Source organism: Cuculus canorus, chromosome 25, assembly GCF_017976375.1.
Source record: "Cuculus canorus isolate bCucCan1 chromosome 25, bCucCan1.pri, whole genome shotgun sequence".
In the NCBI taxonomy this organism is placed as follows: domain Eukaryota; kingdom Metazoa; phylum Chordata; class Aves; order Cuculiformes; family Cuculidae; genus Cuculus; species Cuculus canorus.
Window position 1 is genome coordinate 379,718 of NC_071425.1, and position 21,462 is coordinate 401,179.

At 62.0% G+C, this 21,462-nt stretch overlaps 3 protein-coding genes and 1 long non-coding RNA gene across 4 annotated transcripts in view; 2 read left to right on the plus strand and 2 right to left on the minus strand.

The window, feature by feature from the left end:
- COL1A1 (collagen type I alpha 1 chain) overlaps positions 1–21,462 on the plus strand; it is a 136,083-nt gene that overhangs the window by 64,562 nt on the left and 50,059 nt on the right. The gene's annotated exons all lie outside the window — the stretch shown is intronic.
- DLX3 (distal-less homeobox 3) lies at positions 2,335–6,494 on the plus strand. The gene is made up of 3 exons (XM_009571130.2): positions 2,335–2,818; positions 3,134–3,324; positions 5,029–6,494. Exons 1-3 carry the CDS (start codon positions 2,500–2,502, stop codon positions 5,368–5,370), a joined length of 852 nt encoding a protein of 283 aa, XP_009569425.1. The 5' UTR covers positions 2,335–2,499; the 3' UTR covers positions 5,371–6,494.
- Positions 10,282–13,889, minus strand: DLX4 (distal-less homeobox 4). The gene is made up of 3 exons (XM_054088393.1): positions 13,565–13,889; positions 12,255–12,448; positions 10,282–11,411 (listed from the first exon to the last, which is right to left on the minus strand). Exons 1-3 carry the CDS (start codon positions 13,815–13,817, stop codon positions 11,160–11,162), a joined length of 699 nt encoding a protein of 232 aa, XP_053944368.1. The 5' UTR covers positions 13,818–13,889; the 3' UTR covers positions 10,282–11,159.
- Positions 17,563–21,462, minus strand: part of LOC128854543 (uncharacterized) — a 44,409-nt gene continuing 40,509 nt past the window's right edge. Inside the window, exon 5 of the long non-coding RNA XR_008453578.1 lies at positions 17,563–18,987. This is a non-coding gene — a long non-coding RNA (uncharacterized LOC128854543). The remainder of the gene's footprint in view (positions 18,988–21,462) is intronic.

Consider the following 21,462-nt stretch of genomic DNA (forward strand, 5'->3'; position numbering starts at 1 on the left):
GGAAGGGTGTTTGCATCTGGGCAGAGGTGTTCGCACTCAAAAGAGGGGTGTTTGCACCCAAAAGATGGGTGCTTGCACACCAAGGATGGATGTTTGCATACGAAGAGAGGTATTTACACTGAAGGGAGAGTGTTTGCACCCAAAAGTTGGGTGTTTGCACCAAAAGGAGAGTGTTTGCACCCGAAGGGGAGGTCTCAGCCCGGGCGGAGGGCGTTGCCTTGGGGGGGGCATCGCCCCAAGAGGGGGCGCATCGGCCACGGGGTGTTATTGCGCCCAACGGCCACGGGATGGCGCCGCCCGCCCAGGGATGTTGGGGGGCTCAGCCCGGCCCCCCCCCTCCCCCCCGGCTCTGGGGACACGAGGGGGCTCCCCGGGCACTGCTGGGGTCGGAGGAGGGCTTCCAACCGGGGCATCTGGGGGTGACCCCTGCCCCCCCAGACTTGGGGGCACCATGGGATGAATCCCGGTATCGTGGGGGGCACTGAGGGCGGGGGGGGGGGGGGGGGCAGGAGTCACCCCTACTCGTGCACCCACAGAGACCGACGACTGCCCCCCCAGGGCCTTCTGGCACCCCCGCTGCCCCAGTTCACCCTGACTGGACCCGCCGCCCTCCCCCGTTCAGGACTCAGCTGGAGCCAGCCCGGCCGAGGAGCAGCCCCAGGCACCAGTGCCTCCCAGTCCCAAACTGGTTCAGGACTCCCCAGACCTGCTCCCTGCCTGCGCCCCGCTCCCACCCGCCGTGCCCGGCTGCAGCCCTGGGGACAGCCCGACTGGGGGACAGCCAGCCCTGGGGACGTTGGGGTGTCCCGGCTGCTCCCGGCGATCCTGCCCTGGGGGGCCGCGGAGCCCGGGCGGGACAGGGACAGTGGAGGGCTTGGAGCAGACACTTCTGTCCCCTCGGAATTAATTCCTCTGGGCTCTAATGACATTTCCGTGCGGGGTGGCGAGCCCCGAGTCCCGCACAGGGGTTCTGGGCCACACTGCTGCCTGCTGCCCTTCAGAGCTGACCCCGAGTTCCACTCCCTCTAGTATTTGTGTTTGTATTCCTATTTCTGTTATTTCTATGATTCCTATTCCTATTTATCCCTATCCCTATTTGTCTATATTCCTATTCTTATTTATCCCTACTCTTATTTATTCCTAATCCTATTCCTATTCTGATTTATTCCTATCCCTATCTCTCTCACAAACCTTGTCTTTATTCCTATCCCTATCTCTCTCACAAACCTTGTCTTTATCCCTGTCTCTATCCCTATCCCATCATTTCTATTCCCATTCCAGCCAAGTTTTCCCTCCGTTTCACCCCACCCCGGCGGTGCTGGCGGGGTCGGGACTCGAACCCTCAGCTCCGGTGGTGGCGGAGGTCCCAGCGCGGCCGCCAGGGGGCGGCATCGCACCGCGCTGCACTGCTACGGGGGTGGGGGGGGCACACGGGGGGCGGGGGGGGAACACAGAGGGGCAGGAAGGGAACAGTCCCGGCCAGGTTGAAGGCTGAGCCCCCAGGCCCTTCCCAGCCCCCCCAGCCCCTCTCAGTGTTCAGCACTCACCAGCGGAGGCAGAGACGCCCCCCCTAAAATAGAAGCCTCCCCCCTCCCAGAGAGCCCCCCGGTGAAGGAGGGGTCGTGGAGAGTCGCAAGGGCTGGTGTGGGGCGTGTCTGGGGGCTGCTGGGGGGGTCAGGGGCTGTCTGGGGCGGGGAGAGGGCACAGAGCCCCGGGGGGAGTGGGGGGTCCCAGAACCAGGGCTGGTTCTCACCCCCGAGTCCCCACAGGGTGGAGGGAGGGGTGGTAAGGTCTGGGGTGCGTGAGGCTCCCCCCACCCCCCATGACTCTAGGAGGGCTCTGCCTTGGGGACGGTGCTGAACTGGGCGACACTGGTAATTACTGGGAGAGATGGGAGCAGAGGGGCTGTCTAACACAGACCCCTGTAGTCCCGCAGCCCCAAGCCCGGGTCCATCCTATTCCCTAACCCCAAACTTCCTTGCTCCAACCCCCCAGCACCCCCCGGCCCCAAATCCCCCCTCAGCACCAAGAGTCTCGGGGGTGGGTGCTAAAAGAGCCCCCACCAATCGCACTGCATCCCCAGAGGCCCTGCCAGACCCCCCTGCACCCCCCTCCTGCAGACAGGAGCTTTATTTATCCCTTCACCCTCCTTCTCCCACTCTTTGTTGTTTCTTGAGAGAGGGAAAGAGGGGAAAAAAAAAAAAAAAGAGAGAAAAAAAAACACACCCGGCCCGGCGAGGAGGCAGGAGCTGTTTTGCCTCCCAGGCAATATTTCTGGAGCCAATCGGAATGCGCACCCACCCTGCCCTGCTCCCTAATTAAAGGCTTTAAGCAGGCGCCCGGCGCTGGAGGTTTGGGCACAGTCACTGGGTCGCTCTTTGCCAGCGCCGGTGCGAAGGAGCTGGCTTTGGGCACGCGAGGCCGGACGCGGGCAGCCGAGCTGCCGGGGTGGGGGGTCCCCAGCCAGGAGGGCAGCTGCCCCCATCCCCAAGTCCAGCGATGAGCAGCTCCTTCGACAAGAAGCTCTCCAGCATCCTCACCGACCTCTCGGGCTCGCTGAGCTGCCATGCCGCCTCCAAGGACTCTCCCACCCTTCCCGAGTCCTCCGTCACCGACCTGGGCTACTACACCGGCCAGCATGACTACTACCCGGGACAGTCCTACAGCCAGCCCGTGAGCCACTACCCGTACCACCAGTTCAACCTCAATGGCATCGGCACCGCTGGCACCTACTCGCCCAAATCCGACTACTCCTACAGCCCATCCTACCGCCAGTACGGCCACTTCAGGGACCAGCAGCTCCCGGCGCAGGATGCAGGTAGGATGCTCGGAGAGAGGTCTCCATCCTGTTGTCCCCCTGGGATCACCGCGGGAGCTTTGTGAAGTCGCACCCCACAAGTTGGGGATGGAGCGAGGCTGGGGAAGTGGGATTGTGCCCACCAAAGGGTGGAGTGGATGTTGGGACGCTCAGCCCCATCTGGCATTCCCGGTGCTGCTGGGGGATGCAGTGGGATGCAGGTCTGGGGGATGTCCTGGGGGACCGGGCAGTGCCGCCGGGGTGGCCTGGAGCTGGAGGTGTCTGCGCTGAGACCCCTTCACCCTCACCGACCTCACGCCTTCGCTCTCTGCCCAGTGTCAGTGAAGGAGGAGCCCGAGCCCGAGGTGCGGATGGTCAACGGGAAACCCAAGAAGATCCGCAAGCCCCGCACCATCTACTCCAGCTACCAGCTGGCTGCCCTGCAACGCCGCTTCCAGAAAGCCCAGTACCTGGCGCTGCCCGAACGGGCCGAACTGGCCGCCCAGCTGGGGCTCACCCAGACCCAGGTAAGGGCTGAGCCCCATCGCCCCAATTCGCAGCGTGGGCAGAAGGGATCGGCAAGAGGGGTACCTGGAGCTGCACCCCCTGCAAACCCCGGGTTACTGGGGTTTGGGAGAGGGGTGCAATCACAGCGGGATGGTGGGAGCTGGGAGGGAGCTGGGCATCCCCGGGGATGGATGTGGGGTCCCTGCTGCCAGCTCTCCCCACACAGGGCAGATCTGCTTTGACGAGGTGGAGAGGGAGGAAGGAGCAGAGAGAGGGGACGGTGCTCAGCCCTGCCCTGCTCCCCGGGCTTTGGAGTTTATCCACCTTCTCTAGGGATTTCCCAGACCTCATTGCCCTGGCGCCCAACAGGGTCTGAGGCGGAATCCTGCCCCAGTGCCTGGGAGGGTCCTGGGTCAGCAACACACTCGGCTTCCCAGGAACACGGGGTGCAAGTTCCCAGGCAGGATGGAGCGCCCGGGACGGGGAGCTCAGGATGGAGCACTTGGGTTGGGGAGCTTGGGACAGGGACACCCCCTCCCGGCAGCGCGTTCTGGACCTGAGTCCAGCCAGAGCGTGGGGTCTTTGGTGCCAGAACCTGCTTCCCCAGCCAGGCTTCTTGAGGCTCCCCTTGGGTCTGTGCTCCCGGGTGCTCCAGTTCCATATCCTGCTTTGTCCGGGCGGAGAGAAGGGATCGGGGGACAGGAGCCACGTCCCCCACAAGGACACTGTGCTGAGGTGGCAATTGTGGCTGAACTGGAGGAGCAAGGATGGGTGCAATGGGCTTCTCCTTGCTCCTCCTCCCCACGAGCCACCTGGATTTGGAGCTAAGCCCTTGCTTTTGGGGTTTACCTGACATGGGGACAAATTGTCCCCGCTGGTGTGGGGGCGAGTGAGTTGTCACCGCTGTCACCTCTGTGCACGACTCCCCCGCGCCCCATCCCGTCCCTGGTGCCCTCCCTACCCACGGGCCGGCACCGGCGCCCTTGTGCCGCCCTTGGCGTGGCACTCCCCAGCGCCCAACCTTCCTCCTCCTCCCTTGGGGGATGAAGCAATCGGGACACTCGGCAAAGGGCTGACAGAGCGCGTCACCCACTCCCAGAGGGACATCCTGTTTGGGTGACAACCTCTGCCTCCCCCACCCCTTCCCCGGGGGCCAAGGGCGTCCAGTGCTGCCGCCTCACCCAGCGCTGGCGACACTCCTGACGCCCAGCGTGTCAGGCTGGCGTCCCGTGCTGGATGGCGTGGTGGCCTTCCTGTGACACCCTCGTCCCCGGGGTCTTCCCGTGGTGCCTCGTATCGCCAGGGTCCCCACGACCCCTGTGTCATGGGTGCTTTCCTGCGGTGCACGGTGTGTCCGGGTTCCCTAAGGCACCCACATCCCAGGAGCCTTCCCGCAATGTACAGTGTGTCCGGAGTCCCTGACTCCATGTCCTGGGGGGCTTCCCGCAATGCTGTATGCGCGGTGCCCGTGATGCCCATGTCTGGGTGTCTTCCCAAGGCGCACAGTGTGTCCGAGCTCCCCATGACGCCTGTGTCCCTGTCACTTCCTACATCACATCGTGTGTGCGAGGTCTCCGTGACACCCATGTCCTTGTGTTCCTTCCCATTTGCCCGAGGTCCTCGTGTTGGCTCCATCCCAGGTCCCCTTCCCAGCCCGCGAGGGCCCGTTCAACCCAGGCTCTGGCTTCTGGTGGCGGGCACTAACCCGTCTCCCTCTCCTCCAGGTGAAGATCTGGTTCCAGAACCGGCGCTCCAAGTTCAAGAAGCTGTACAAGAACGGCGAGGTGCCGCTGGAGCACAGCCCCAACAACAGCGACTCCATGGCCTGCAACTCTCCTCCTTCCCCGGCCGTCTGGGACAGTAACTCGCACGGCAGCGCGCCGGGCAGGACCCCACTCCCGCAGCCGCTTCCCTACAGCTCTTCACCCGGCTTTTTGGAGGAGCACAACCCCTGGTACCACCCGCAGACCCTCAGCGCGCCCCATGGACCCCACCAGCCACCGCCGGCCACCACGATGCATCACACCTCCCCGGGGCCACCCCCCAACACCGGTGCTGTCTACTAACAGCCGGGGCATGAGAGACAGTGGCAGAGCTCCTTGGCCTCCTTTTTTCCCCCCTACTTTTTGGTTTTTCTTCTTTCTTTTTTAAAAAGAGGACACCCCTGTACACCCGTCCCCAGATTTACACTTATGTATCCCATCCTCTCCCAGCTCATCTCAGGAACAGGAGGACTGCAAAGGGTTAAACTCATTAGCTCCCAGGAGAAGGTGGCAAATTCTTCTTATGCAATTTTTTTTTTTCCTTTTTTCCATCACCCTGGGATCCCATCGGCTGGAGGAGCCGCGTCCCACCGGGATCCCTCGCTGGAGCTTTGCTTCTTGGGGCCAGCGCGGTGAGCTGCCCTGGGGGGCTGCCCCATGCCAACCCCCCCAAAGCCTGGGGGACACCCAGGAGGGGCCCCCGCATCCCAGTGGGGATGGAGGACACGGCGTCACCCATCGCTGATGCCCAAGGAGTGGGATGGGACACGCTTTGCCCTCGCAGCGCCTGGAATCCCTGGCCATGGATGCCCCGCAGGAGTAAAACTGGGACCCCCAGCCCAGCCGCTTGGGTGGGAGCTTCGCAGGAACCGCCCGGGACGATGCTCAGACCAAAAGGTGGTTATTTAAAAAGAAATAAAAAGGGGAGCGGGGGGGGAGAAAAATATTTTAATATTTAAACAGTTCAGGAATTGCTTAAGTTATTTTTTAAAGAGGAAAACTGGGCCGGTGTCTGTTTTCTGACAGTGCCTCCCTCTGCGCCGGCTCAGCCAACGCGGAGCAGAACGCCTGTTTTTTAAATAAATTGACAACACATTTTAAAGGAAAAAAAAAAAGCCCAAAAAACAAACCTCTTCACTATTTTTTAAGAGAACGACGCTATTTTTTTAAAGCGCAGCTTTAAGGAGTGTTCGCCTGTGTTGTACAGTCCCGGGAATCTTATTTATGTTGCCTTATATAAATAGGGGTGTTTGGGGGAAAAAAGAGAGTGTACATAAGGTTTGTTTGTATAAAGTTGATCCAAACCAAACAGGATTCGGTCTGGTGTTTTGTTCACTTTTCCTTTTCAAGGACCCCCCCCCGGGTGATGAGAGCCCCTCTAGGGCTGGGGAACCTCCCAGCGCCCTTCGCTGCTCTCTCCAGGGGAACAAAACCTCATCTAGAAGAGTTAATAAAAGCGCTTTGGATTTAAGGCTCCAAACACTGCTTTTTTCAGGAGGTTTTCGGAGCGCAGGGAAGAGCTCAGAAGTTTTCCGGGTTGGGAAAGGCAGACTTAGACCCCACATGCCCCGTTTTTGGGGGCAGCTGGGGGTGGTTGGAGACTGGTGCCGGTGCACCCTGAGTCCCCGCTTTGCCTCGCTGATTTTATTCCTGGTTTGCAGTCTCTTCCGAACCGCAGCAAAGCCCTGCTGCTTCCCTCACGCTCCCCTTACTGGGTACCAGCAGGCTCCCACCTGTGCAAACTGGAGCGGTGGCCGGGATGCCCCCTTTGGGGCTTTGCTGTGAGTGAGGGTTGGTGGGGGACAGAATCCCCGATATCGACCCTGCAGGGTCAACCCTCGCTGTGACAGCGACCTTCCCCATAGCACTGTGGGGCTGGGGGAGCCTGAGTGACCCAAAGACACCCAGATGTGGGGCTCGGGAAGGTGATGAGGACGATCCCTGGGGCTGAACCATGCCAGCCCCCTGTCCTGCTGTCCCTGGTGTCACTGGCATGGTTTCACAGCAGGAGTGCCATCGAAGGGTTGGGGGCTGAAGCCCCACTGCCCACCCTGGTGCTGTCTCCACTGATCTGTTGGGGACAGGGGACATGTCCTCCTCCATGGCACCCATCTCCGATGGCCGCAGGGTTCCCAGTGGCCATGGAGGGAACCCCATGTTGCTCCCCATGCAGCCCCAAGCAGGACCCAGCCCTCGGCGGGGTGCCCGTGGAGATGGGTCCTCTGTGCCATCTGGGGACATCCCTCCATGGCCGAGATGCACCCGCCTGCAGTGTCCCCATGTCCCTGCTTCCCAAGTCCATGTGGGGCCAACCTCACACTCTGCACCCATGGGGGTTTCCCCAAATCCCCACCATGGGCTGCACCTGCTGGCTCCCCATCCCATCTCATGCCATGCCATGCCATGCCATCCCATCCCATCCCATCCCATCCCATCCCATGCCATCCCATCCCATCCTCATCCTGTGCTCCTTGAGTGCACAGCTGGACCCCTGGGCATCTCCATACAGCGCCTGTGTGGCCAGGCTGGTTGCAAAGCCTTGAGGGGCGCTGCCAGCCCCCCGTCCCCAGTGCCTGGGTTGGTTGGCATTGAGGTTGAGTTGGGGTTGGGTTGGAGTTGGCGGCTGTGTGTGAGCCGGCCCCGAGCCGGCCGGCGGGCAGACACACTGGAGACACGGGGGTTATTAGGGGAAGCTGCCAGCGAGAGCGAGGAGGCGGCAGGCTGGGAGAGGCAGGACCTGAATGGTGTTGCCTGCAGAGAGAGGCCCGGAGACGGCGCTGGGGTATTTTATTATCTTTTTCCTTTTTTGATTTGTCAGGGAAGGAAATAAAAAGGTCAGAAGTGTACATATCTGTGGATTATATAAACGCTGAGTGCATCATGGCTTCAGAGAGGCACTAATCCTGCTGCCCTCCAGCAGCACCACCTGTGAGCTGGGCTCCCCCGCAGCCTGCGCCACCAGCCCTGGTGCTGCGGGGATGGGCACTGGGAGGACGCTGCGCTCACGCAGCCCCCGCAGTGCCTCCGGCTCCTCTGTCCCAGCCACAGAACTTGTCCTGCAGCCCAGGTGGGGCTGGGGGTCCCGGGGGTCCCTTTGCACCCGCCCGATGAGCCTTGGCAGAGGCAGGCACAGCCCCTCTCAGCTGCCTTCGCCATTCCTCCTCCCATGGCCCCATCTCCAATTGCCATGGGGGTTCACCACCAGCATCACTGGTGGCTTTTCTAGCCCAGAGGTGGCCAAGACCCCCAGAGCCCCTCAAAAAAGGTTGTGGGACACAGACATTGCTCCCCATCGATTCTCCTGCCGGTGGCAGCTGCCCCTGTATGGTCCTGAGAGCCAGAGGCAGGAGCCCCCCGGGGCGGGAACACCACCTCATCACCCCACTCCTCCCAGCATCCCTCGCCCAGCCGTGGCACAGGAATAAAATATGGGACCATTCTTCATTGCACCAATTATCCCAGTTATTATCCGCCGGGACCAGAGATGGAAAGCAGCACCGGGCGGTACCGGGATAGGGACGCTGGGGGCATCCAGTCCTTTGGAGGACGTTTTGCCAGTGACTTCGGGCAGGACAAGGGCTCAGGTGTGTTTTGCAGCCCTGGTGGGTGCAAGGTGCGGGGCAGCAGCGCCTGGTGTCCCACCGGCATCCGCACATGGCTCTATCCCGCGCACAAGCCCCGGCGCGCAGCCCTCCCAGGGTGGCACACATTTCCTGCCCCGTTGCAACACGCCGATTGCGTCACGCCGCTGCCAGCACAAAGAGCGGGGGCAGCTGCCCACCCACGGCCAGCCCGGCATCCACCGTGTCCTCATCCTCTTGCCAGCTCTTGGCTAACCCGGCACACGGCAGCTGGAGCCGAGGAGCGATGCTGGCGAGCCGGGTCTCCGTCACCGTGGCTGCCTTTGGAAAACAGGGCAGAAACGCTGCTGAGCAGCCTCAGTGACCTCTTTGCTCCCTGTCCGCCGCAGCCCATGCCCCATCACCCTGCCTGGGCTGGGGATAGGAAGAGGACACAAAGCCTCCCAACTGCCCAAACCCACCCTGGTGATTCGAAGGGGCTGTTTGGGTTTCCAACCTGCACAAGTGGAGGGAACAAGCCCAGGGACATCCCTGTCCTCAGTGGGATTTCTCCCATCCAGTTGGTAAAACCCTATCAGACCAGGATGTTGTTGGCCTTTTCCAAGTGTCCCCAACTGGCGATGCTTTTGCCAGTGGCGAAGAGTCCAGAGCAGCTCCAGGGATGCTGTGCTGGCAACGCTGCCCCTTCTCCCAGGCAGAGAGGAAAGTGGGGTCATCGTCCAGTTTGGCTGCAGAGGAAAGGGCAGAACAGCCCCCAGATCCCCTCTTGAGAGCTGCCCTGGGTGTCCGAGAGAAGGGCTGGAGCAGGAATTTCCCCGCTCCCACGCGCCAGGGCAGGAGCGTTGGCCGCAGGTCTCCCATGAGGGCGACGGGGTGCGGGGGGAGCCGCGGGCAAAGGCGGCCCCTCTGCAGGGTCCAGGCGCCGGCTGCCGTCCCGGCCACACCGCGAGTGCCAGGCGGGCCGGATCACAGCCCCAGGAGCCAAGGGCTGCTGCCTCCCTCCTGCTGCAAGACGAGACCTGTGAGCAGCTCTGGCTGCAGGTCCTTGGCAGCACATCCGTTGGGAAAGCCAAGCGGGCTCCCTGGCCTCTGCTTCCTGCTTTCCCCGTTGCATCCTTCCCTGCCAGGCTTGCCATGCCGCCGAGCCCCCACCGACCCCAGTGAACACGGAGCCCCAGGAGCCCCAGTGAACACGGCTGGGATGGTGCTCAGCACCCGGCTCCTCGAAGGCAGCACCCGCGTGATCCCAGAGCTTTTAGCAGCCAGGATCATGCATTTCAGCCCCAGTCCGTTCCCACGCTCGGTGCTGATCTCCAGCTCTGCCCATCTCAGCTATCAATTGTTGCTCAAACCCTCGATTCCTCAGGTGGGAGCCAAGTTCTCAGAAAAATTCTGGTCCCGTGTGATGCCGAAGGTGCAGAGACACACATGGCATCACTCCCTCCCGAACATCGCTGGCTGGGATGGTAAACCTGGTCCCTTGGGGCGGGGAAAGGGATGGTCACGCAGCAGAGTAAACCTCGGCAGCGCCCCACCGCCCCGGCAAGTGGGGGTCTTGTGCCCATGGTGGCTGACAAACACTGAACAGGACTGGGAACAGTAGGAAATAACAATAATGTATTTTCTAGCCAGGTTCTGGCCTCTGAAAAGCACAAACGGAGACGTTTGACGCTGTCAAACCCACAACGGGACAATATCCCTCTCTCCCAAAATGCCCAGATTCACGGGGGCTGTGGGACACTTGGGGCAGTAAGCCCGGGCTCCCCCCGGCCGCCCCGCATCCCTCTGCCCTCCCTCTCCTGCCCCCTTCAAGGAGACATCTTCAACAGCTCCAAATTGCCCATAATTACCCGAGGAGGACAAGAAACCCCTCGCCAGGGGCCCGGGCCCACAATTACTGTAATTGCGCCTCCGTTTCAGGGCAGCGATCGCATGTCTGAAAACAGCAGCAGGTCCTGCGCAGATGTTGAGGGGGACAACCCCAGGCACTGCGTCCCCGTCCCCACAGAGCTGCGTTCCAGGGACGTTTGGAGACAGGAACCCCCGAGGAGTGGGGCTGAAGTTCTCCCCCAAACCGGGGCCAGATCCCCAAAGGGAGCGGCAGGTAGGGAGGAACAGCGTTTACAAGCATACGGCCTATTCTAAAGGGGAGGGCACGTACAGTCACGGAGGTATTTATAAATAAAGCCAGGCTTGGCGTCTCCCCAGCCCCCCTCGGGGTCCTCCATGTTCCCCCTTCCATGAAGGGGGGGACCCAGGGCTGTGCCTGGGGTCCTGTCCTGTCCCGCTGGGATGGATGCACCGAGTGTTGCGCTGGAGCTATCTCGCTTCGGACCGCGGTGGAGCAGGTAATCCCCAGGTTCCAGCGGTCGCCCTCCTCCTGCTCTTCCTCCTTCTCCACTCATTGGGGTCCCACAGGGCTAGGCTGGGCTCCACGGTCCCTCGAGGGTGGCACGGAGCATTCCCCTTCGCGCTGCCCGCACAGAGACGGGTGCTGGAGCCGTGGCAGCGTCACATCATGGGAGCCCGGGGCACGGCGTCCTGCGGGTGCGGCTGGTACCAGGCTCCAAAGCTGTTGATGTAGTTGCTGGGGGCCAAGGGGGGCCCTTTGCCCGGCACGGGGATGTCCCAGGGTGGAGGGATGTTGTGGGAGCAGGGGGAGAGAGAGGCAGTGGGGTGCAGGTGCTCACTGTCAGGCACGCTCGAGCCCTGCTTCATGATCTTCTTGTACTTGGACCGCTTGTTCTGGAACCAGATTTTGACCTGTTGGAGAGCAAGGGATGAGTGTGGAGGATGGGGTCTGTGGCCAATGCCCCCTCTAAACCCCTGGCATCAATAATGACAGACCCTGCTGGGCTCCCTGTTTCCCCAGCTCCACCAGCCCTTTCCCAGGGGCTCAGCCGATTCAGGGTGGAGGGCTGTGGGAGACGTGGGGTCTGTGACCAACCCTATACAAGCCACCAGAGACTCCACTCAGGGCGGCTGGAGGAGACTGTGGGAAGAGGCACAGGGAGCCCAGACAAATGTGTGATAAATGGAACCCAACTCAGGAGTCCCCAGCAGCGCACATCCCTGCGCGTGCCCATGTACCCCCCGGCACAGGCTGCGCCCCCCAGCCCAGCCAGTGCCAGGGCTGGGTCGGGTGCAGTGCAGTGGGGCCCGCGGAGCTGGGGTGGCGGCCCCACTCATTCCTCCCCACGGTTCCCCCCGCGCTGCCGGCAGGTTCCCACTTGCCTCCTCTTCCCCGGCTTTATGAGCTCGCTTCGCCCCTGGCTCCGGGCTGCACCGCTGCCGCCTGCCTGTCTCTCCCCATCGCCTTCAAAAACCCACTCGCCCAGCGCCGGGCACGGCTGGGCCAGCAGCCAGGCTCCCGGGCTGGGAAAGTCCCGGTGCCGCTGGGAGGTGCAAGCAGGGGCGCCCCAAACCTGAGCCCCGGGGCCCATCGGCGCCAGCTCTCCCGCCGCAGCACGGTTCGGCTCGGCACGCTTCCAGTTGCACCCCGTCATCGCGATGCAACCTCAATCCAGAGTCGCTCCCGCAGCAGCCATGGGCACGAGCTCCCCGCATGGCGCATCCCCATCCTGGCACCCCTCACAGGGGCCATACCTGCGTCTGGGTGAGCCCCAGCTGGGCCGCCAGCTCGGCGCGCTCCGGCAGCGCCAGGTACTGGGTCTGCTGGAAGCGCTGGTTGAGCGCCTGCAGCTGCAGGCTGGAGTAGATGGTGCGGGGCTTGCGCAGCTTCTTGCCTTTGCCATTGACGTGCAGGTCCCCGCTGGCCATGGCTGGGGGCTTCTCGTGCTCTTGGCGTGAGAGAGGAGCAGGGAGTTAACCGACACGCTGGGAGGTTGCAAAAACCCAACAACCCCAAAACATCCCACCCTGGCCCTGGGGCTGCAGCCGGTTTGGCTTTTCGGAGGTTGGTTCTGGAGGGGAATAAGCAGGGGGGCCCTGTTTCTGCTTTTCTGGTTTGTTTGAGCCTCTGGTAAAGCACAGGGAAAGCAGGAGGAGGAAGAGAGGGACGGGATTATCCATCTGATATCCCTGTCCGAGTCCCGAAGCGGGCAGGTCATGGGTCCCTCTGCTGTGCACCCAGTGGGGGGCAGTCAGAGCCCCACGGGGTGTCAGGGGGCAGCAGGACAGACTTCCCCGCCCCGGGGGCTGTGGGCATCCTTCTCCTCGGGCAGCAGCGAGCCCCCCATCAGGCCCATGCCCCCCACCCCAGACTATCTCCTTCCTACTCCGTGACTCTGAGCATCCCTGGATCCATCCTGGGCCACATAGCTCATGTGGGGCAGGAACGCGCTGGGGCTCAGTGGGGCACCAGGGACACGGTGGTCCCCGCTCAGCAGCACGGGGCTGGCGGGGGGTGAGCACAGCAGCGAGTGTGTCTGCACCCCACACAGTCTGTCCTGGCCACAGCCACAGCTGACAAGGGGCCAAAGGGGTCTGGGGGCTCAGCCGGGCTCGGGACCCCTCTGTGGGGCAGCCCGGGAGCTGCTCCTCTCTGGGGCGGCTCAGCTCACAGGTTCCTGCATCCACTTATGGGGGAAATAGTGGGGAATGGAGATGCGATGGGGCAGGGAGGTAAGACTGGAGCATGTTGGCAGTGGGGCAGAGGGAGAGTCAGCCCGGACTGGGGGGTCTCGGGGTGCAGGATGCGGGCAGTCGGGGTCTCGGGGTGCAGGATGCGGGCAGTCGGGGGCCTGATGCTCCCACCTCGGGATCTCTTGCAGCCCCGCAGCCACCCATCTGCGGGGGCTCCGGCGGGTCCGAGCGGGGCGTTCATCCCCCCCGGATCCCCCCGGTCCCCGACGGGGCGGCGCAGCCCCGTCGCCCGGTGCCTCCGGGCGCTCCCGCGGGGCAGGAACCCCGGGGGGGTCCCGGGTCGGGTTGGCAGCCCCCCCCGCCCCCCTTACCTGCGTCCTGCAGCCCGGCTCCGCGGGGCAGCCCGGCCGGGGGCGCGTAGGGCAGGAAGGGGCCGCCGTGGGGCGGCGGGGGGGCCCCGCCGGGGTACGGGTACGGCCCGGGGCGGGCGAAGGAGGCGAAGGGCGGCGGGTCGTGCGGAGGGGGCGCGGGGGGGGGGATGCCGTGCAGCGAGGGGGGGCCGAGCGGCAGGAACGCGGCTTTGGGGGCGCTCAGCAGGGTCTCGGCCGCGGAGCTCATGGTCATGGCCGAGGCCGGGCCGGGGCGCGCAGCCCCCGCAGCCCCCGCAGCCCCCGCAGCGCCCCGCGACCCCCGACGGCTCCGCGCCCGGGGATCCCCGGCGGCCCCGCCCCGCCCCGCCCCGGGACGTCACGGACGGGGCACCCCCACCCCCGGGGCACCCGCGGTCCCCGCCCCCGAGGGCAGCCCCCGTTGTGTCCCCCCCGCCCCTCTGGATCTCCGTTCCCGAGGGCAGCCCCCCCCCGTGGGACCCCCTCCCCCGAGGGCAGCCCCCCCCCCCCGTGTGACCCCCTCCCCCGAGGGCAGCCCCCCCCCCCCGTGTGACCCCCTCCCCCGAGGGCAGCCCCCCCGCCGTGTGACCCCCTCCCCGTTGGGTCCCCCCCCCTCGGTGCCCCCGCCCGGAGCATCGCGCCCCCTCCCCGGCGTGTGTGGGGCTCCCCCTGCGCCCCTGTCCTGGCTGAGCCTCCCGGGGCAGCTGCGGCCCTCTCGCTCCCGCCCGTGCGGGGGGATCTGTGCCCCCCCTGCACCGGGACACCGGGTGGCGGTGACAGCCCCGCGCGTGGCCCCGGGGGAACGCGTCCCTTTGGGGAACGGGGGGTGTCCCGGGGCCGGACCCGGGCCGGGGGGGGGCACGGGGAGCGGACACCCGGGGAGGGCCTCCAGCCCCGACGGCGCCCGCCCCGCAGCCGGGGGCCCGTCCCGGCGGCTCCGGTCCCCGCGGGGCCCCGTCCCGGCGGCAGGCGCCGACCTGCCCGGCCGCTCCCTGCTCCGCCCCGGGGCTCCGACCCCGCTGTGGGGCGAACCCCCCCCTCTCCGGGTCTGGGGACACCGCCACCGCCCTGGGGACAGCCCTGGGACAGCCCTGGGGACAGCCGGCCAGAGCCCCGACAGTGCTGGGGGACAGGATTTGCACCCCTGCAATTCCAGCTCCCACAGACCTGCGTGGTTTGGGGACACTGGGATGGTGGGTTTGGGGACACTTGTGTTTGGGGACACCGCGATGATGGGTATGGGGACACGGGTGACACAGAGGAGAAGGGAGGCAGGTGCCCCATGCCAAGCTGAGCACCAGCACGAGGTCCCCGCTGCACCTGACGCGGGGTCTGCCCAGGAGGAGGAGCAGCCCCGGGGGAGCGAGGGGGCACAGCGGCAGGGGACGCTGGCAGGGAGGGTCCCCATCCCCACCCTCCCATTAGAGCATCTTCAAAACATGCTCCCATCTGGGCATTGCACCGGGGCTGAGTCACTCAGGGCAGGGGCCAGGAGCTCCGATATAATTAGCCGAGCTCCTGGCGACCCCAGGACACACGGGGGTCCCATGTGCAGCCCCAGAGCCCCGATGCAACCCCACCCTATCACCCACCTCCATCCACAGCTGGTGGCTCCTGCCCTCTCGCCCCATCTCAACCCAAAGCTTTGCTCATGACACCATAAGGATGATTTCCAGCTCAGCCAGACGTACAGACCGGCCCCTCGGTGCTGGGCACAGGCTCTGGGGTCCCCATGTCCCTCTATCCCAGTACGGAGCTGGGCAAAGCACTGGCATCCCTGGCTCTGTCCTTGGGTACGGCACAGGCTCAATATTCCACGCAAGCCCTAAATTTGGGCATGGAGAGAAGCTGTCCTGCACCAAACTCCAGGGGCCGATGTGGAAAATCCCCCAACTCCACCCAGGCAAAAGCGGGGGCGAAGCAGCAAATAAAAAGAGGCACAAGGAGAAATCCAGATGTTCTCCAGCCCTGCCCAGGCCGGCCAAGGCATCCCCAGGGATGCCGGCTTGGCCAGCACTGGGGCCAAAGCGTGGCCTTGTCGAGTACCACAGGAAACCTCCACTGATCTGCTTTTACCCCCACTTCTCCCTATTCCTGGGGTGACTCACCTCTCACCGGCTCTGGGTGCCGGTTTGCCGGGTCAGATACCGGGATGAGTTGCTCTGCTCCCTCTGGTGCTTCTCACCCCAACAGTGAGCCTGGGAGGGAAATGCTGGGGCTCGGGTCTGCGTCCCCCCCACTGCAGAGGCTGCCTGGGGTGGCAGCGGGGCTCCCAGGGCTGGATCTGGGGGTTCAAACGCTCAGGACACACAGACTCCCTTCCTAGCCCCTTGCACTCTCCCAGCCCTGTGCTGCGCAGTGGACATCAGAAATACCCATAATTCAATGTAAGTACCCCAAAATGTCCACCACGTAGCAGAAGAGTCAGGGTCCCTGTGCTGTGTGCAAGTGGAAGGACAGTGCTCCCATGGGTTTGGGGACAATACTGGACTTCTGGCAGGAGGAGGAGGAGGACCCTCAGGGTCACATCTCCTCTGGGGCAAGGGGTCACAGCTCTGGTTAGCTGGTGATGCCGAGGAGGGATCCCACCCTCCGTGCTGGGGTGGCACCAGGTGAGAGGCATCTCCTCCTCCTCTTCCCCGACACCATACCAGCCTCGCACAGGCAGAGTTTTGGGTTGAGGGTCTGAAGCTGTGCTGTGGTTTAGCCATCCATCTCAGCACCCCTGAACCCCACCCTGACGGGGATGCCCCGTCCCTGAGCGCACCCGGGCGGGTGCAGGTACAGCACTGACTGCTCCACGTTCCCTTGGAAGATGGGTGAGAAACTGGCACCAAACCTTCAGGCTGTAAAAATCTCCCAGCTGGTCTGGTTCCCGGCGCCCTCGGCAGCTCGAGGCCGGGAGCTGGTGCCACACAGAGCCCGGGACGAGCGCGGGGCTCAGTCCCAGCCCTCCTGTTTGTGCCGTGCGGGCTGGCAGGGACGGAACGCGCTGCTTCAGCAGGGCTTGGGGGTTGAGGGGTAACGCGCTGCCAAAACAAATACATCGAGTCAACTCCTATTAAATTAAAAAAATAAATCCAGGCCACGCTCAGAGTCAACTCAACATCTCGGTCTCGGGGCTGGAAGGTGCTGGCTCACGCCAGGACTCGCGCGGTGGCAGGGAGCGAGCCGAGCGCTGCTGGCCGGGCCACACGGGAACCACGCGGGAGCCACGCCGCTGCCGTTCACCCTCCTGGAGATGCTCTCGGATGCGGCTTCGCCCGTGCAATGCCGAGGCGATGGAGGCTCTGGGATTTTAGCTGCCAGCACAGGGTGCCGGGGCTGATGAAAGCAAGAAGGATGAAAGGGGTGCAGGGAAGGGCGCGGGGAGGCAGGGAAGCATGTGCCAGGTAACAAACCTACAAGATCCTCCAAGATAAAGGGAGATCCCAACAGCTGTAATTATGCACTGGAGATAGAGCGGCGCGGGGAAAGCCTGAAGCCAAGTACAGGAATTCTGGGTTAATGGCAGCCCAAGGAGAAGTTAATAACAAGCCAAACAAAGTGGGAGCAGACAGCCTGGCGTCTGCCCTCCCACACGCCACTGCTACCACACTAACGAACAACCGCGCTATCTCCAGCCCGGCAGAGATCCCGGGGAGCGCAGGGAGACGGGGTGCTGGCGTGAGCCGGGCTCCTCTGCACGCGAGCTGCAGCACTGGCTTCTCCGCAGGCTTCTCCCCGGGCTGTTTTGGCTGGTGGGCAGGGGCCAAGGCCGGCCACGGGGGAAGAGGGGGTGAGGGGTTGTTGGGGAGCATCCCTTGGGAGGGGCTGGAGCAGGTATTGGTGCAGGGGAAAGGCTGTGCTGCCGACACCTTCCTTTCCCAGGGCCCGATCCTGACCTGCAGGGGAGCACCAACACGAGTGGGAGCACCAACATGAGTGGGAGCACGATTCATCTCCTGGATGGTGTCAGACACCCCCGGACCTGTTCCCTCTTGCAATGAATCACTGTGTGAGCGAAGCCAGATGGGAGCCACTGATGGGGAGGTGACCTGAAGCACAGAGGTGGCCCTGGGGACACCGGGAGGTGACAGCAATGTGGCCATCACAGGAGTGTCTGGAACCCAGCTTTGATGGGGAGGTTTCAGAGGGGCACAAGCGAAAGTTCACATTATATTTCCCCTTCCTTTAACTTTGCAGAACTCCGACAACTGCAGTCAGGAGGGGTTTTCTGCGTAAAGATGCTCAGCACTGGCTGTCCCAGCGGCTGCAGCCCCAGTGGCCGTGGGCAGTACGGTGGCCGTGCCCCGGCTGAGCCACCGTACCGGCCAGGATTTGGGCCCTGCTTCATCGCTAGTTTGAGCTGAGATGAAATCATATCGAAGTTAAAATCCTTAACCCAAACAATCCCCCCACTCAGCTTCAGCCCTCTTCAAGGCAGCAAATATTTTGTTTTGAAATTGAAGTATTTTCCAGGACATGGATTTGGTCTGGGTTTGATTTTCACAGCTGGAAATCAAAGGAATGAAAGGACTCTGGTGTAAATCAGCAGCGATTCAGCACCGAAGGGCAAAGGGTCCCCCCGGATTTACATCACTTTGGCCCTTGGGTGAAGTGAATGAGGGAGCAAAGAAGCGGGGAAATGCTCCCTTCCTGCATCTCATTCAGAGAGGAGCAAAACCAGCGCTGGCTTCACTACCCCATAATGCACAAGGGCTGAAAATTTCCACCCCCACCCCCAGCTGGGGGCCAGACCCGAGAGGGTCTCTCACCATCCCCGCTATTCTGTGGTGAGTTTATTAAGTGCCTGGGATTAATTGCGGGAGCAATTTTCTGCTGTCTAAATTCCCCATGTCACTGTTGCTCCCCTTGTGCCCTGGCGTGTGAAGCCAGTTTGGGGGATAATTACACCCCATCTGGAAACCTTTGGGGAAGGTGTGAACGTGCTAGGCAGAAATACAACATATTTGATCAATTATTGCATTCATTAGTGTCGGCCTCAGCGCCTTGCCCCACTAATTTGACAAGATCGCCAGTTAAAGAGGTTTTTAAATCCTCATTGCTTTCCCATCACCCTTAACTCAGGGAGATGGGGAGCACCTGGGCCCAACGCTGTCCTGCCGGAGATGGGGACGTGCCACAGCCCGAGCCCCCTCGCCTCCCCTTCCATGGCTTCCCCCGCAGTGAGAAGGTGGCTCTGCCAAAGCATCTTCTCTGATGTCATCAAAACCCTTTGGGGTACTCCAAAAATTATCAGACCCTCAGTTTTGTTTCCTTTCTTTCCACTCACCTGAAACTCCATCACTCGGACTTTGGCTGCGGGTCGGCACCAGGCGGAACATCCACTTGGCTTTTCCAGCTTGACACTCCTCCCGTCCTGTCCTGTCCCTGTTGCTGGAGTGGAGCAAAACTTCCTCTCCCTGTGTGGAGCAGATAGAAAGGATAACTTGAATTTATTGTGTTTAAATGCAGAGGATTTAAATAACGGGAGATCCTGGTTTGGATTTCATTTTTAAGATAGCTTGAATTTATCATGGATTTAAATAAGGAACAATATTGGTTTGGATTGGGTTCTTTAGGTGACTGTTTGGGGTTGGTTTCCCCCTCAGGCTGAGCCTCACGCCAAACCCAGTTAAGGTCTCGCCTGGGTTTTTCACAGTGTTTCCAGGGCGAGCTTCCCTGCGTAAATGCACTTTTCCTCTCATGGGCTCTTTGCCTGAGATGCTGTCTTTTTCCCTTTTGTGAGACCCGTTAAGGGTTTGCAGCTCTAACACCGAAACAAGGTATCGGGGATGGCTGGAAGCAGCTTTTAAACACCAAGATCATCAGACGCTGACCTCTCCACAGAGAATTTGATTCAATAAACCCTGATTAATTTGGTTGAAAACAACCTCGTGCAGGCACATGTCTCTAAAGGAGAAACTTTGGGATTAGGACTGAAATGGGCACCACCAGTTTCACCGCCTGAGCAGCTGCCAGCCCGGGGAACCAGGAGGGGGAGAGGGTTTAGTGCAGTGTGTGCAGGGGCATGAGGTGCTTGGCGTGGTTTGCGAGTGCTTCTCATTGCTGGGGGCAGAAAATTGCATTGCTGCCCAGGTTGTGGGAATTGAGCAAATCTGCGACACCAGCGCGAATCGGCGAAGAGGGATCCTGGGCGGTGGGGGGAGCCCAGCCCACCCCTGCACCCACTCTCTGCCGAAAACAGACTCGCGATTTAATCATCCTGGGATTTTTTTTCATCCAAAGGTGCTTTCAGCCCAGTCCTTTGTCAGCCCCAGCTCAAGGCGCAGTTTGTGGCTACGGGGGGTGCTTGTGGGTGAGCCCAGTGCGGCGCGTGAGGAGCCCCATGGCAACAGCCCGTGAGCAGGTGAACAGAAAGAGGCGAGGGGAATCATTTTGACATTTCACTGATGAAACAGAAGCTTCTCAACAAAGGCTCGGAGAGGAAAATAGATTTTCTGCTGACATTTCCCAAGTTTTCGTGAAATCCCAAGCCTTCCACCAAGCTCCTAAATGCCCATACCAAGTCCCTCGGTGTTTTAAGGAAGAGCAGTGTCCCAAAATATCCTTTTCTTTTTGGCTGTTAAGGCTTTGAAAAAAAAAAAAGCCAAAACTTCAGGAATTTTCCAAGGGGGAAGGAGCAATAAACCGGAAAAGCTTCAACAGCTCTGGAGAAATGGGTGTTTCTGACCCATCCCAGTGACTCGCTCCCGCGGGTTTGCTGCCGGAAGGCGCCAAGGCTGGTTGCTGCACGTGTCCCCGGGGCGATGAAGATGCCCAGCTCACCCCTCAGCCCGGGCAGAGCGTCAGGGGAGTGGGGGAACCTCCTCGCGTTGGACCCACCATGTTTTCGCTATTCCAGATCCATGTTAGAATACTGATGAGAGCAGACGCGTTGCCCTGGCTCCTCGTTCCTCCTTTGCAGCCAGCAAGAGTCCCAGAGGGAGCAGATTCAGGGCAAACCTCAGAGATTCAGGACAACTTGGAGTCCTGGATTTATCCCCAGAAGAGGTGACAGCGGGGCAGCTACCGGGGTCCGTCCTGGGCACCTGCGTGCCCTTCCCTGGACAGATTTCCTCCTGCGCCCGAGACGCTGAGGCTGCACAGCCACTCGCGGTTCCCAGCCAGGACACGTGGGTGTGGAGAGATGGTGACAGTGTTATCATCTGTGACCCCGCATTCTTGCTAATTAACAGAGAGAAAATTAGTGGTCAAGGAAATTGTTCCTCTTCCATTGCTGCTCCCGGTTTGCTTGGTTTTAGGGTTGGTTTTTTGGTTTTTTTTTTTGTTCTCTGTGTGTTGCCATGTAGAGAGAATTATTTCAGCCTCTGGGGCCAATTTCCCAGGCTCTGTGTAAGCGAAGTTCTCAGTGGGAGTTTTTGCCCGAATAAAGGAATCAGGGTCCTGCCCTGAAGCAGAAAAGGGCAGAAACCAACCCCGCACTTCCTTCAAAGCCGGCTGAGCTCGTGGCACACTCAGAGCAGAGCAGGCCCAGGCGATGCTCGACCCCACAGAGGGTCTCCCCTCTGCGAAGGAGGATTCAGTCCCTGCCAGATCATGTGTGTCTATGCAGAGGAAAAGCAGCCAGAGCGAGCCCTGGGCATCAGGCGGGCTTTGAGGCAGGAGGGATGGTTCTGGCAGGGATGCCACAGGACGGACGTGGGCAGAGCTGGTGCTGTGACACTTGGAGCTCAGATCCCCTCTGGGCTGGAGGTGTCGGGCGGCCACCTCACCCCATGGCTGGCCAGTGCCTGGGGCTAACAGCCACCTCATCGCATCGTCCTGCTGCACAGACTGAGCACAGGGACAGCCCTGCATCCTGGTCCCCTTGAAGGACTGGAGCTCTCCTCTCCTGGTCCATGACCACCATCTCCCCAGCTCCCGGGGCTGGAGGC

Bases quoted from the DNA above. Each gene is read 5' to 3' on its own strand.
- DLX3 (XM_009571130.2), top strand. From the start codon at position 2,500: ATGAGCAGCTCCTTCGACAAGAAGCTCTCCAGCATCCTCACCGACCTC. The intron at 2,819-3,133 runs GTAGGATGCTCG...CTCTCTGCCCAG, and splicing joins GCTCCCGGCGCAGGATGCAG to TGTCAGTGAAGGAGGAGCCC. The intron at 3,325-5,028 runs GTAAGGGCTGAG...CCTCTCCTCCAG, and splicing joins TGGGGCTCACCCAGACCCAG to GTGAAGATCTGGTTCCAGAA.
- DLX4 (XM_054088393.1), bottom strand. From the start codon at position 13,817: ATGACCATGAGCTCCGCGGCCGAGACCCTGCTGAGCGCCCCCAAAGCC. The intron at 12,449-13,564 runs GTAAGGGGGGCG...TCTCACGCCAAG, and splicing joins AGCCGGGCTGCAGGACGCAG to AGCACGAGAAGCCCCCAGCC. The intron at 11,412-12,254 runs GTATGGCCCCTG...GCTCTCCAACAG, and splicing joins TGGGGCTCACCCAGACGCAG to GTCAAAATCTGGTTCCAGAA.